Below are 16,808 nucleotides of genomic sequence, written 5' to 3'. Positions count from 1 at the left end.
GAAATGGACATAATAGACATATATAGAGCACTTCATCTTAAAAGATCAGACTATACATTCTTTTCTAGGGTACATGGAACATTCTCAAGGATAGACCATATATTGGGACATAAAATCAGCCTCAGCAAATTTAAGAAGATTGAAATCATTCCAAGCATATTCTCCGACCACAAGGCTTTGAAATTAGATGTGAACTGCAAAAAGAAAGCAGGAAAAAACACAAATACATGGAGATTAAACAACACAAGAATGACTGGGTCAAAGAAGAAATTAGAGGAGAGATCAAAAGATACATAGAAACCAATGACAATGAAAATACATCCTACCAAAATTTTTGGGATGTAGCGAAAGCAGTTTTAAGAAGGAAACTTATATCATTACACGCCTATCTCAAGAAACAAGAAAAATCCCTAATAAGTAACCTCATGTTACACTTTAAAGAACTAGAAAAAGAAGAACAAGTGAAACCCAAGGGCAGCAGAAGAAAAGAAATAACAAAAATCAGAGCAGAACTAAATGAAATAGAGAACAAAAAGACAATAGAAAAAATTAATGTGACAAAGAGCTGGTTCTTTGAAAAGATTAACAAAATTGACAAACCCTTGGCTACACTCACTAACATAAAAAGAGAGAAGACACTAATTAGCAAAATCAGAAATGAAAAAGGGGAAGTTATCACGGACACCACAGAAATACAAAGGATCATCCAAGAATACTAAGAAGGACTATATGCCACCAAATTCAATAACCTAGAAGAAATGGACAAGTTCTTAGAAACATACAGCCTTCCAAGGCTGAACCAGGAAGAACTGGAAAATCTAAACAGACCGATCACCAGTAACGAAATTGAATCAGTCATCCAAAACCTTCCCAAAAGCAAAAGTCCGGGATCAGATGGCTTCACTAGTGAATTCTACCAAACCTTCAAAGAGGATCTAATACCAATCCTGCTCAAACTCTTCCAAACAATTGAAGAAGAGACAGTACTCCCTAAGTCACTTTATGAGGCCAAGATTTCCCTGATACCAAAACCTGGTAAGGACAACACAAAAAAAGAAAACTACAGACCATTATCTCTGATGAATACAGATGCAAAAATCCTAAACAAAATTCTAGCAAATCAAATGCAAGAATGCATTAAAAAGATTATTCATCACAACCAAGTGGGGTTCATCCCCGGGGCACAAGGATGGTTCAACATCCGCAAATCCATCAATGTGATACATCACATAAACAAAATAAAGGACAAAAATCATATGATTATATCAATTGATGCAGAAAAAGCATTTGACAAGATACAACATCCATTTATGATTAAAACATTTAATAAAGTAGGTATAGAAGGAAAATACCTTAACATAATTAAGACCATATATGACAAGCCCTCAGCTAATCTCATAATTAATAGTGAAAAACTGAAGCCCTTTGCTCTACGTTGAGGAATACGACAGGGCTGTCCCCTAATACCTCTGCTTTTCAACATAGTGTTGGAAGTTCTTGCCAGAGCAATCAGGCAAGAGAAAGAAATAAAAGGCATCCAAATTGGGAATGAAGAAGTTAAATTGTCACTCTTTGCAGATGACATGATGCTATATATAGAAAACCCTAAAGACTCCACCAAAAAGCTGTTAGAAACAATCAATGAATAGAGTAAAGTTGCTGGCTACAAAATCAACGTACAAAAGTCCATTGCATTCCTATTTACTAACAACGAAATCTCAGAAAAAGAAATACAAAAACCAATTCCTTTTGCAATTGCAGCAAAAAGAATAAAATACCTAGGAATAAACTTAACCAAGGATTTGAAGGACCTATATGCTGAAAACTATAAGACAGTTTTGAAAGAAATTGAAAAAGACACAAAGAAATGGAAAGACATTCCATGCTAATGGATTGGAAGAATCAGCATAGTTAAAATGGCCATATTACCCAAAGCAATATACAGATTTAATGCAATCCCCATCAAAATCCTTATGGCATTTTTTAAAGAAATAGAATAAATAATCGTCAGATTTGTTTGGAACCACAAAAGACCCTGAATAGCCAAAGCAATCTTAAGAAAAAATAGAACAATACTGGAGGTATCACACTCCCTGACTTTAGCTTGTACTACAGGGCTACAATAATCAAAACAGCATGGTGTTGGCAGAAAAACAGACACGCAGACCAATGGAATAGAATTGAGAACCCAGAAATAAAACCACACAAATATGGACAGATAATTTTTGACAAAGAAACTAAAAACATATGATGGAGGAAAAACAGCCTCTTCAATAAATGGTGCTGGGAGAATTGGATAGCCATGTGCAAAAGAGTGAAACTGGACTTCTATCTGTCACCATGTACCAAAATTAATTCAAAATGGATCAAAGTCTTACGCATAAGCCCAGACACAATAAACTGCATAGAAAAAAACATAGGTACTAAACTTGTGAACCTTGGGTTCAAAGAGCATTTTATGAATTTGACTCCAAACGCAATGGAAGTAAAAGCTAAAATAAACGAATGGGACTATATGAAACTTAAAAGCTTCTGCACAGCAAAGGAAACCATCGACAAAATAAAGAGGCAACCAACTGAATGGAGAAGATTTTGCAAACGGTGCCTCTGATAAAGGGCTAATATCCAAAATACACAAGGAACTCATGAAACTCAACAACAAAAAAACAAACAACCCAATTGAAAAATGGGCAGAGGACCTGAAGAGACATTTCTCCAAAATGGACATACAAATGGCAAATAAACATATGAAAAAATGCTCAGCACCACTAATCATCAGAGAAATGCAAATAAAAACCACAATGAGATATCACCTCACCCCAGTCAGAATGGCTATCATCAACAAGACAAATAGTAACAAGTGTTGGAGAGGCTGTGGAGAAAAAGGAACCCTCATACACTGTTGGTGGGAATGTAGACTGGTGCAGCCGTTATGGAAGGCAGTGTGTATGTTCCTCAAAAAATTACGAATAGAATTACCATATGACCCAGCAATCCCTCTCCTGGATATCTACTGAAAAAATCGAAAACATTTATCCATAAAGACACGTGTGCTCCAATGTTCATTGCAGCTTTGTTCACGGTGGCCAAGACATGGAAGCAACCAAAATGTCCTTTGATAGATGAATGGATGAAGAAGTTGTGGTATATATACACAAGGGAATACTATTCGGCGGTAAGAAAACATGATATAGGAACATTTGTGACAACATGGATGGATCTTGAGAGTATAATGCTAAGCGAAATAAGTCAGACAGAAAAAGCAGAGAACCATACGATTTCACTGATATGTGGCATATAAACCAAAAAAAGAACAAGACAAACAAATGAGAAACAAAAACTCATAGACACAGACAATAGTTTAGTGGTTACCAGAGGGTAAGGAGGGTGGGGGGGGGGTGGGAAGATCAGGGTCAGGGGGATCAAATATATGGTGATCGAAGGAGAACTGAGTCTGTGTGAACACACAATGGGATTTATAGATGATGTAATACAGAATTGTACACCTGTAATCTATGTAATTTCACTAACTATTGTCACCCCAATAAATTTAAAAAAAAAGAAAAGAAAAAAACCCACAATGTACAGATATTTTTGATTATTGGAAGTTTTCATTTACCTAATTATAGTAGTAAAATACTTTATAGCCAGAACTTGGGTAAAAGTCTGCTGTATTGCTCGAAGTGTCTCTCATAGAGTTTTAAATTTGGCAGATGGCTTTCCTTTCCTCTGTTCTGCCTCAGGAAGAAAAATTGCAGTGAAATCCATGGCCAAGAAACTGAGATCTTAAGGTGGGGATAGTTGGAAGCAATTATTTACAAGGGTGACTTAAAAGATTCCCTGTATTAGAAATTTTCAAAATTAATAATGTCTGATGACTTTAAAAATATTATCTGAACAACTAAATCCTAGCAAGGGAAAATATCTTCAGTATAAGTCTTAGCTCCTCTCTATTATATACATCAATTGAATTAAAATTAATACAATATATTATACAAACTAAACCCTAAGTTTCACTTTTATTTGGGGCTCGAAAAGTGCTCCATCTTTTTCTGATCACACATAGGCACACTTTCTTCTCTACTTAAACTCTTGCTTTCTTTTAATGCAGACCATGGCTAAAGTCATACTGGGTGACTACGGTGTACTTACCTGATATCCAATATCTGCTCTCATTGTAAAACACAACCTTCAGTTGGGTGTACTAATTCTGCAGCATTTATTTCTAATGTCCCATGTAATTTCTTAAAAACAAACCGAATATTTTCTCTACTCCTTTATACTCTGAATAGTTACACCATTAATATATTTGATGGTAGCAGTAAGCTGGAGAGAGCAGAGCGTGGATTCCGTGTATCTTAAATGCGGATTGAGAGGCATTTTCCCCCACAACCTGGATTCTTTAAGATTAACCTCATTTCTTCTGGGGCTGTACAGGGATCATTTCATTCTAGAGCAACTCAGAAGTTGAGAGATTAATCACTCTGTGGGCTTTTAAATAATAATGAATTTTTCTCAATGAAAGTCAACTCCTTATTCTACATAATCTATTTGCTGAGCTCAGAAATTAACACCTGATTTATTCAGGCTATATTTATATAACCTTTTCTTTGGTTCAAATAAAACAATTGCCCAAATTGTCCAACATCTGTGGGAATGGACTACAGAGAAAAAAGGCAATGAAAATGATCTGATTGAGCTTGTAATGCAGGATTATTACTCCTTGCCCTCTTAGTCTTCCAAATTCTTTAAACATTAACATATAATGAATACAGATTCATTATAACTTAGTTAAAAGCATTACAAACAAAAATTAAAGCCGAAAGGAATAATCAACTAAAGAGGAGAAATGATCAAGTTTCTTTTTATTATCAAAATAGTCAATGAAGATCCTCAAGTTTCTTTCTTGATGTGTAATCTATTATCCTAGCCTCAGTTGCACATAAATAATCGATGTCAAATAATATTCATGAAATATTTATGCCAAGTTAAAAGAGAAAAGTTCATATCAGAACACATAACTGGCAGGGATATGCTAGTTCCTTGGTACTAGTCTGTGTGAAATTACAGTGGTAGATTTCCACCATACAAATTAATTCTAAAATGTTATAATTTCTACTGAACACATTATTGCACCTATTCAATTTAGTAAAAAAAACCTAACAGAAACAAATGTTACAATTTCTCCTAAAATGGCTGGGTGTGAGGATGCTCCAGGTTTTCTAAAACAAGTAAGACACTGAAGAAGAAATTCAGTAGCACAAGTTCTGCACAGACATGACCACTACCATCTCCCCTTTCACAAAAGGAGCTCCTGACTTCTAAGCTTCATCTAACACTAAAGCTTTTTGGTATATGGTTCTACAGCTAAAAGACACCACATTTATATTCAGGAGGGATTCATAAACACCAGTTTTTCATGAATGTGTGAACAGATGGGTTTGTTACCATGGCAACCAAAACATATCGGATCAAATACTTTGCTGGCAAATGTTCTAGTGATTTTTCAAATACTATCCTTTTACTCAGCTGAGCTAAACAGGTTGAGGGGTATGCCTGTAAATGCCAATGTCTGTAAACAGTTTAATAGTGACCTCCTGGAAGATAAGATCCAGTAAACGCCAGTAGCTGCATCAAAACATTGTGGATCCCATACAAACTGACCCAGGTGCTCCAGAAACAATGGTGCAATCAAAACCAATGGGAAAAAGAAAATCTTTATTGTAGCCACTAAAAGAATTAAATAATTTCCTTAAAAGAATAAGCTCAGTAATCATTTGCTTAGAGAAAACAAGCCAGAGCAAGGATCAGGAATGTGTAATAGAGGTAGGCCACCATCTTGAGGAAAAGAAACTCAATATTCTGGAAAGTGTGTTTTATTTTCTAACTTTCAGGGCCAGGCTAACTTTATTTTTTCATATTTTAATATGATATAAAATTTCTTTGAGAATTTTATTTATAGAATTGTGAATGGCAGTCAATACTCTTAAAAATAATTATAATTATAGGTCAAGCCAAAGGGACCTTTCAAAACAAAACAAGATCATCCCAAAACATACCAACATACATGGTACTCTGTACACAGTCTCAGGGAATCAACAATTAATGCAGATTTCAGGGATATCACTGAGGCAGGAAGAGCAGAGGACTGGAATATATATTTTCACCAAAAAGGAATATTTGAAAATACCTGTATGGATTGGCTAGCCAACTATCATAAAATCTAAATTAAGGAATATTTTAAGTTACTTAATTCAGGAATATGACTGTATACAAATTATATTGATTCCTTGACTACTAATCCTCAAACTTCAACTCTAAGGCCAGCAGCATATCACTCTTTAGAGACACATGGCATCAGAATAGTCCAAAGTACTCTCTGTCCCAAGCTTTTATGCCCATGCTTTCCAGAGGAACCTCGTGACCAAATTACTTTTAGCAAAATACGCTGTTTTAGGCAATTCTAAGAGACATGACTGTAGGATCACAAATGGTGAACAGAAATATCCTAATTGTCAAATAAGTTTCTCCATGTTAGCCGGTTCATCCAGGGAACCATAAACACGTACCTTAGGAAGTGCTTCATTTTGCCTGTTTTGATTATCCAGATGTTATCCAAACTGTCCTCAAGTAATTGCTTTCAAATTTGTTTTTGTCAAAGCAAGTGTAACCTGTGGGAAGAAATTAGATATATTTACTATTAGGGGGCTGGAAATCCCAAAACCCAAATTTCTGCTTACCTTAGTACACAGATAATATGTTATATGGCACCCAGAACATTATCAATCAAACTGCCCACACAGCAATGCAATTCAATGGATGGGTATTATAGGTAAAGCTTTTCATTTTATAATTATACAATTAGCCTTTCATTTTTTAAGTCACTTGCTGGAGAAATTATTAGTTTCATGAACAATCTCTCTTATAGTAAGCTTTTCCCCCTATTTTGGGTATTATTCCTACATCTGGAAAAACAGTATTCATAAGAAAAGTGAAAAAATGAAGAACCATAAAATAAACCATCCTGACTTCAGTTATCTGATGATCTTAAATCTGGCAGCCCCAACCTTCTAGAAATACAACTCAAAAAACACTAGAGGGGCACACCCAGGCTGCTTTCAGTGGCTTTGTTGTGTAGACAGCTTGACTTGGCTCAAGCTGAAGACTTTCCTATGGTCTCTCAAAGGTTTGTGGAACCCAGAGAAGCAGAATCTGGCTTGAGCATGTCCTGTACCTCTGGCTGAGCAGCCCTAAGCCGGCAATAGTGGCAGCCAGCCTTGATTTGTGGCTTGGCCAATCAAGGCATTTCAAGCACAGTACGGGTGGCAGCTATCTACAGATTTCTTTCTGGTTTCTGCTGGATGGCCTTGGGTGGGGCACAGGCTGTGGCTGACATAGACCTACAGTGGATCCCCTCCAAGGTGGTCCTGGGGCTGGTGCCCCCATTGGCCAGCTTCAAAATGAGCTAGAGCATCACCAAGATGCTTCCAAGTATGACACACCCAAGAGGCAGTCTAGGCAGACACCAGAGTCCTGCTGAGGCAGATCCTGCTCTGTAGGATCAGCCCCTGCACAACAACTCTTCCACTATAGCCAAGGCCAGTCCTCACAACCAGTGAGCCTAAGGGTCAGTCCCTCACACTGATGTGCAGTTATCAACCAAGTCTCAATTACAAGAGGAGGGCACACACAACCCACACAAGGGACACACCTGGAGCATGTGGCTCAGGTGACCAGAAAGACTGCGCCATTGAACTCCACAGGACATCTACTACATAAGGCCATTCTACTAAGACCGGAAGACAGAGCAGCCCTACCTAATACATAGAAACAAACACAGGAAGGCAGCCAAAATGGGGAGACAAAGAAACATGTCCCAATGTACTAAGCAAAATGGAGATAAGCAATCTATCAGAGACAGAGTTCCAAAACTGAAGAACCATACATTAACTATCCTGACTCCCAGTTATCTGATGGTCTTAAATCTGGCAGTCCCAACCTTCCAGAAATACAACTCAAAAAAACATTTTAAGAATGCTCAATGATCTCAGGGAGAACTTCAACAGAGAGATAGGGAGCATAAAAATGGAGATAGAAACTATAAAGAAGAAACAGTCAGAAATAAAGGGTACAATAATAGAAATGAATAATATATTACAGAGAATCAACAGTAGATTAGATGAAGCAGAGGATCCAACCAGCAATGTAGAAAATAAGGTAGCAGAAAACACCCAACCAGAACAGCAAAAAGAAAAAAGAATCCAAAAAGTTGAGGAGAGTTTAAGGGCCTCTGGGACAATATCAAGCATACCAATATTTGCATTATAGGAGTAGCAGAAGGAGAAGAGAGAGAGCAAGGAATTGAAAACCTATTTGAAGAAATAATGACAGAAAACTTTCCTAACCTGGTGAAGGAAATGAACATACAAACCCGGGTAGCACAGAGAGTCCCAAAGAAGATAAACACAAAGAGGCCAAGACACATCATAATTAAAACGCCAAAGGTTAAACACAAAGAGAGAATCTTAAAAGCAGCAAGAGAAAAGCAGTTAGTGACCTACAAAGGAGTCCCCATAAGACTGTCAGCTGATTTCTCAACAGAAAGTTTGCAGGCAAGAAAGGAGTGGCAGGAAATACTCCAAGTGACGAAAAGCAATGACATACAACCAAGATTGCTCTGCCCAGCAAGGCTGTCATTTAGAATTGAAGGACAGATAAGGAGCTTCCTAGATAGGAAAAAATTGAAGTTCATCTCCACCAAACCAGTAGTACAAGGAATCTTAGAGGGACTTCTTTAAGATGGGAGGGGGTTAAGAATCAGTGAAAAGGGAAGGGATTAAGAAGTACAAATTGGTTGTTACAGAGTAATCATGGGATGTAGGGTATAGCATAAGGAATATAGTCAATAATATTGTAAGAACTAGATATGGTGCCAGATACGTACTAGATCTATCAGAGTGATAGATGGGAAAGGGTTGGGGGCTGGGTGAAAAAGGTGAGGGCATTAAGAAATACAAATTGATAGTTAATATAGTATGGGGAATATAATCAACACTGTTGTAAGGATAATGTAAAGTGCCAGATGGGCACTGGACTTATCAGGGGGATCACATCATAGATTGTGTAGATGCCTGACCAATGCGCTGAAGTAGAATAACATTGAATGTCAACTATAACTAAACATATAGGTATATATAGTCATGGGATGTGGAGTACAACATAGGGACGACAGTCAATGGCAATGTAATGGCTATATAAGATGTCAGCGGGGGTAGTAGCTTGGGGGGGGTGGGTTATCACTTTATGAGGGGTTTAAATGTCTAACTATTACGTTGCTTTGTACACCTAAAACTCATTTTAAAAAAGAAACAAACGAACAAAAACACTAGAAGCAGCTGGTAACATCTTTAAGATAAAAAAAAAAAAGTTATTAAAGAATCAAGTACTCCAAACAAATGATATGCTTTGGCCCCACTTTTTTTTTGTTTGTTTGTTTTTTTGTTCTGTGAACAAAAAGTGATATTTTTATATTTGTCTAGCACTTTTCAATTTACAATTTACTTTCACAAAGTCTATAATACCAGGTTATTGGTCTTCTTCCTTCTGATAAGGAGGATACCATAAGCTGCCTACAAAGCAGGGATGAAACAGACTAGAGAAGAGAGAGGCTGGAAATAGCAGAAAGAAGTTGTCTCAGGAGAGAAGAGACAAATGGAACACCAGCTGCAATGGTGACATGAGGAACTGAGTGTATGGACAAATAGCTGGGGGCAGCGACACAACTACCAACTAGAAAGGCCCAGCAATGTGGGCAACTCAGCCCAAATAAAAGCCAATCTTTTCTTTAACACATATTTGTTTCTGAAGATATTCCATGAATGCTTGAAAAAAGAGTCTACATGTCAATTTAAGATGGTAGTTGCTTCTAGGAAGAGAGAGAGGGGTTTAGGATTGGGGGAGGGGAAAATGGCCTTCAACTTCGTGTTTTATTTCTTAAAATATATCTGAAGCAAAATAAAGGGAAAAACATTTGTTCATTTTTGGTGGTAGGAATATATATTATTCTTGATACATTTGGAGCTTTTAACAATGAATCCAAATTTTAACTGAAAAGTGTTAGTGTCCATCCACAGACCAGGTTATGGTTTCTGAAACATTCACACATATAAGGAACCAGGGCTCCTTGGAGAAATGGCTGATTTTAGGGCTGGGGCAGGGAAGATATACGGTGAGCCTGAAGTGTCTTGTTGTGCTAGAAAGTAAGGAAGGGTTCAAAAGACAAACAGTGAAGGATATGTCAAGTAAGCACAAGAGCCAGCTGAAAAGGCTCCTTAATGGCCCAAACTGGAACAGTTTGAGGAACAAAATAAAGTAGTATAAATAACTCAAAGGATAAAATAAGTGTCCATGACTCCATACTGATATAAATGGCTGAATAAATAAATGGAGAAGAATATATAAATCTCCTGTACAAAAGAATTCCAAATAATTTATGTAGCTACTCTGCCCTCAAGGAGGTGGAGCATAATTCTTAACCCCTTAAATGGAGTCTGGACATGGTGACTTCTTAAATCCAGTATGGAAGGCAGGCGGGTTGGGGGGTAACTTTATAGTAAAGAAACCTGACAAACACTGTCTCAACTAAGTGATCAAGGTTAACATTACAGTGACAGCTCATAGTGATAGTGTGTATTCATGCTACGCTGTGATGAAAATGGCACTTCATCTTTGTGGTTTTCCTCCTTCAAACCCATTACCCTAGTCTAATCATGATAAAAACTCAATAGAGAAACTCCTATTGAGGGTCATTCCACAAAATTCCTAACCAGTACTCCTCAAAAAAATCTCAAGATCATAAAAAAACAAGAAAGAAAGTATGAGAAACTGTCAGGGCCAAGAGTTGCCTGGGAAGATATGACTACTAAATGTAATGTGATATCCTCGATGGGATCCTGGTACAGAAAAAAGGACATTAGATAAAGACTAAGGCTGTCTGAATAAGCATCAGTCTTAGTCAATTAGGTATCGATATTGGTCCATTAGTTGTGACAAATGTATCACATTAACGTAAGATGTTAACAACAGGGAAAATAGAATGCCAACAGAGGGACACTCTATACTATCTTTGTTAACTTTCTGTAAATCTAAAACTACTGTAAAATTAAAATTTCATTACAATATGTTAATGCCTACTGTGCTCTAGAGACAAAGTTAGATATTACTGATACAGGGTGAATAAGAGGCACATGGGTTCCATCTTTCAGATCTAATAGTCTTGAGGAAAGAGAGGAGAGATGATGATACAGAGAAACAAATAGGTACTTAAACAGTTTTAAAAGTGGGAATTGGTGCTGTGACAGTGAGTATCAGAGATGCTTATCTTAGATGTAGGGGTCAGGCAGTTTTCCAGACAGCACATGCAAAGTCCTAGTGAGAGGATACACAATATGTGGAGGGGAAAATGCTGAACATGGCCTAGTGACCTGGTGCTTGGTAAGAGGGACCAGCAAAACAGGGATGGCAAGACATGGAAAAGCAAGAAAGGGTCAGATCATCGAAGATTTTGTAAGGAATATTAAAGAAGTTTGAACTTTATCTCATGAACGATGAGGAACCATTGAAAGTTTTTAAACTGAGATGTGACATGACCTGATTTATAATTTTAAAAATTTGATTTAAAAATCTGATTTTAGTATGGAGAATAAATTAGATTATGGTGAAATTATAGGTAGGGACACCATTTAGAAGTTGTTACAATAATCCAGGCAAAGATAATAATGGCAGGATACGGTAATGGGCAGAGACAGAGTGTGATGGATTTCAGAGATATTTGGATGATAAAATCAATAGGATTTTTGTTATTTTTTTATTTTATTTTTTATTTTATTTTATTTTATTTATTTATTTTATTAGTTTCAGGTGTACAATGTAAAGATTTTGTTGTTATTTTATTGATTGGGGGTTTAGTGAAGGAAAAGAAGAGGTTGAAATTATGCCCATGTTTATGGCTGGCCAAGTGGATAGACAGTAGCATCTTTTACTAAGATACAGAATTCTAGAGATGCAGATTTAGGGGTCTGGGTGTATTTGGGGTCTTGGGGGCATTTTGAGTTTGCAGGGTGAAGTGGTAGCGTGAATTACATGGATCCAAAGGTTAGGAGAGAAATCCCAGTTGGAGACAAAGGTCTGAGCTTCATTAGCATATAGATAGTAGTTAAAACCATAGCCCAGAAGAAACTACTAAATAAGTAGCATACGTTTGTTGTTCATAACAATACTTCTTTGTTATTAGGATCATATTAAGTTAGAATTGTCATACCACTAAGGCAATAAATAATGGAATGTATTTCATGAAAGATTTTATCAAAATTAAAAACAAATCATTCTTAAATGGTTTAAGGTCAGTTAGCTAGAAAACTGGTTTACCTAAAACAAACAAAGAAACAAAAAAACTTATTTCATAATTATGTAGGCTAAATAAAGTAATATAATACTTCAGTTTCCATAGGAGTTCTTGAGTCTATCTATTCAAAAGACTTCTTGAATATTTACGTGCCCAGCATTGTGCTGGGTAATGGGACAAAGTTTAATTCTGCAAGGGAGTCTTGCTATTTAAAGGAACATTGGGCAAACATGGCAGAGAGTGCACATGGTGATTAAGAACACAAGCTTTGGAGACAGAGTTCATATCAGGGATCTACCACTAGTCAAGCGGCTTTACACTAGCTGCTTAATCTTGCTATGGTTGCATTTATATAGTGAGTACTGTAATTATAACCACTTTGTAGGGTGGTTCTAAGGACTGAATGAATGAAAGCATGTAAAATGCTTAGCACAGTTACAGGTATGTAATATGCATTCAATGAGTATATCCTCCTCTAAAGTAAAAGACCATTTTGCTAAGTGAAGAATCACTTAGGAGACTGTTAAAATAAATTCTGGCAAGTTGTGACTTGAACTGGGACAAGGACAGTGGTGATGGAGAGAAGTGAACAGAATTGGACAATATTTGGAGAGGAGTATCACTTGGACATACTGATTGAATGGGAAAAGCGAAGGGAAGGAAAATAACAATTAGTTCTAATTATCTGCTCCCCCCTCCAAGAGGAAACAAAGACAACAATTAGTTCTAATTAGCTATCCCCCAAAGAGGAAACACCAAAAATGGCTTTGGGTGGTAGAAGAAAGCCTGTACAAATACTATTTAACTCATTTGCTCACTGGGTATTCATTCAATAACTTCTCTAAATGTTTTCTACATAAAAACAAAAAGAATTAATGCTTTTTATTTTTTTAAATCTAGCTTTGTTTCAAAGGAGGCACACGTGTCCTATTTACAGTTAACTAGACAATCTATGTAAAAGACAGGAACATGAAACGAAACATAGTTGGTGTGCAATGTATGGTTCTCTGAGCCGTTGTTGATGAGAAATGTCCTTTGAGTTGTGTTTCCCTGAGTGCTGGTAAGCTAATTTACTCTTTTGTGTTAGGCCTCCTTTGTAGTCCAAGCAGCATTTCTCAAGTGGCTGGGCAGGGCCTGTGGTACGGGAAAATCTGAGTTTGCTTCTTGTTTGCACAATGCTCTAACAAAATGGTGGCCCTGATAGACCATTCATGTATTTTTCACACAGTCTGTTCAATTTAACTTGATTAAATGTAAGTTACTTGTCTTGTTTACACCTGTCTCACTAATTGAAAAATATAGATACAAACTTTTTGTTTAATTTAGATTTATTGAGGCTTTTTTTTAATATAAAGTTAACCTTTTTTTGGTCAGACATTAACTTTAATGCTACTGTACCTATTTCACAGAATGCAAGGAGAGTATGCAGACTGCTCTATGTGCTGTCAGTTTCCCGATAATGGCCTCTCTAGAAGGATTTGTAACCAGTGTGGACATCAGAATTATCTGCTATGTTGAATCTCTCCTATTGTTCTAAAATGATCTGTTTCATGTCTCTTTCCTCTCTGGCCTACATGCTCCTCTAGGGCACCAGGGAAGCCCGAGGGCCTGATACAGTGCCTGGCATACTGAGTGCTCTGTTCAGATTTGTTGAAATGAACTCTGCTATACGTTTAGAGAAATGCACATCTGTAATAGCACTACTCAATAACAGCACTAATGAAACAAACTGAAAATCTCCCCTCTGGAAGAAAAAAAGCATGCAGATGTCTTTTTTAACCAATTTAAGAAATATGTTCATAATCTTGGGTTTCCTGACACTTTCAGTTTATCTGCACTAATTTCTTTCCATGTATACGGAAGACTGCCCTGACCTATTCCAAAGGGAAGGATCAAATGATTGTGTTTGATGGATCAAACACCTCAAAAGATCAATTGGCACTTCAGTGTTGAGTATGGGGTTATGTGTCTCTGGTACTTCTTCTTTTACAGCTGGGAGAGAAATGGCAGCAGAGAGTGGTCTGCTACTTCTGAAAACTCATCCGCTCTCTGGGCATCAAGGAACTAGCTCTGCCTCCTTTGAACAAGAAGCCCCCTGCAGCTCTTTGTAAAGTACCACGAGGTGACCCTACCTCTTAGAACCTGATCTATCTATTGAGCATCTCCAGGAATGAATTAGAGACTCTACTAGAGGGGACAGAACTCCTTTCTTTAAAATCTTAATCACTACATGAGATGAAAAAAGCCACTTTCTATGTAGCCCTTCACATTCTAACTGACTACATCCCCTGTAACAACCAAAATGCTTGAGGATAATGTTCATGCATAAATAAAACATACCCCATGAAGTGAATACTCTTCCACTCTCATAATTTGCCTAATTTGGGATTATCCCACTTTAAAAAAAAATGTATAGAACACATGTTTTTATTTTGAAAATCTTTTATTACACACTGACTTGACATATCAGTTAAAAGTACAATTGAGAAAGTTTTTTATTTTTCAATTGTACATGACATACAATACTACATTAGTTTTAGGTGTACAGCGTAGTGGTTAGACATTTATATAATTTAAGAAGTGATCCCCCTGATTATTCTAGTACCCACCTGATGCCATACATAGTCATTACAATATTATTGACTATCTTCCCTATGCTGTTCTTTACTTCCCCATGACTATTTTGTAACTACCAATTTGCACTTCTTAATCACTTCACCTACATTAAACTAAAAAGTTTCTGCACAGCAAAGGAAACCATCAACAAAATGAAAAGACAACCTCCTGGGTAGGAGAAGATATTTGCCAATGATACAGCCAATCAGGGGTTAATATCCAAATTTTATAAAGAATGCATACAACTCAACACCAAAAAAACAATTCAATTAAAAAGTGGACAGAAGACCTGAGCAGACATTTTTCCAAAGACGACATACAGATGGCCAATAGGAAAAGATGCTCAACATCACTAATCATAAGAGAAATGCAAATTAGGGCACATTTAAAAATAAACTTTAATTTAAAATAGTATGCAGTCTCAGCTTAAGTTCTTGTTAGTAACAGCTAATATTTACAAAGTGCTTGTCATGTGCCAGGCAATATTCTATGGGTTTTATTTATAACACACTTAACAGTCTTCCTATGAAGTAAATAAAAATTATCTCCTATTTATTTATTTATTCATTTATTTTTTATGGTATACACATCTTCATGTTTGATATTGCCAAATTTTTCTCCAAAGTGAGGGTTTTAGTTTCCATTCCCATTGGCAGTATACGAATTCCTATTACTACACATCTTCTATACACTTAACATTGTTGACATATGTGCATTCACGTGCTTGTGTGTTCACCAATTTCATGCTGTGGTATTATGTTAATTTGTATTACCACTGCTAATGAGGTTGAGCATCTTCTCATATGTATAGAGGCCATTCTGATTTTCTGTTCTGTGAATTGCCCTTTTTTTTCTTTTTTCTTTTTTTCCCTATCTTTATTAAATTTATTGGGATGACATTGATTAGTAAAATTATATGGGTTTCAAGTGTACAATTCTATAGTACATCATCACTTTATTGCATTGCTTATTCACCACCCAGAGTCAGTTCTCCTTCTATCACCATATACTTGACCCCCTTTTCTCTTTTTTACCCCCTCCCCTCGCCTTACCCTCCAGTAACCACTAAACTGTTGTCTGTGTCTATGAGTTTTTGTTTGTTTGTTGCATTCAGTTTTATATGCCATATAGAAGTGAAGTCATGGTTCTTGACTTTTTTGTCTGACTTATTTCGCTTAGAATAAGAATCTCAAGATCCATCCATGTTATCACAAATGGCACTATTTCATCTTTTCTTATGGCTGAATTATCTCCATTTTATAGTTGAGAAAACAGAGGCACAGAGAGGTTAAGCAAGCTTTCAAAGTCACACAGTTAGTATGTGGAAGGGCAGGGATTCAAATCCTCGAAGCCTGTCTTCTAAGGCAGTGTTATTATTTATTCTCCTGTGCTGCCTTTGCAAACCATAGAGGTAGAATTCTGAATTCACATAGAATGAAGAGAATGAATAATGTATTCAATTCAAACTAAACTGCAGAGCTGGGAATAATCAAGGCCTGGATATATACCTGTACCTCAGAATTTAGCAGTATTCTTCTGGGAGCTAGCTGTAGGACTCTTGAATAACAAGGGTTACTATATCACTGAAAATTAACCTCTTTCCTTTCCCCAACAAATGTACTATAGATCTGAAATTTTCACAATCAGAAAATTTTATGGGAAGAAGTTAGTTATATATCAGAGCCCACAAGTGTGAGTTTTATATATTTTTATTGAGGCCATGTTTCCAAGGAGATGTGACTCCTTGGCAGTGTAATTCTGAAATAACTAGTAGTAGTAGTAAAAATAT

At 36.5% G+C, this 16,808-nt stretch overlaps 1 protein-coding gene across 4 annotated transcripts in view; it reads right to left on the bottom strand.

Moving 5' to 3' along the window:
• Nucleotides 1-16,808, bottom strand: part of ELMOD1 (ELMO domain containing 1) — a 70,098-nt gene that overhangs the window by 36,630 nt on the left and 16,660 nt on the right. For all 4 annotated transcript variants that reach the window (XM_081064218.1, XM_081064219.1, XM_081064220.1 and 1 more), the window contains exon 2: nt 6,570-6,671. In XM_081064218.1, the coding sequence (XP_080920344.1) occupies nt 6,570-6,586 (17 nt within the window). In that variant the 5' untranslated portion in view covers nt 6,587-6,671. The remainder of the gene's footprint in view (nt 1-6,569; nt 6,672-16,808) is intronic.

This window comes from Rhinolophus hipposideros, assembly GCF_964194185.1.
Source record: "Rhinolophus hipposideros genome assembly, chromosome: 10".
NCBI lineage: Eukaryota > Metazoa > Chordata > Mammalia > Chiroptera > Rhinolophidae > Rhinolophus > Rhinolophus hipposideros.
Note: the sequence above shows the minus strand (reverse complement) of the source record. Positions and strands in the feature narration are given on the sequence as shown.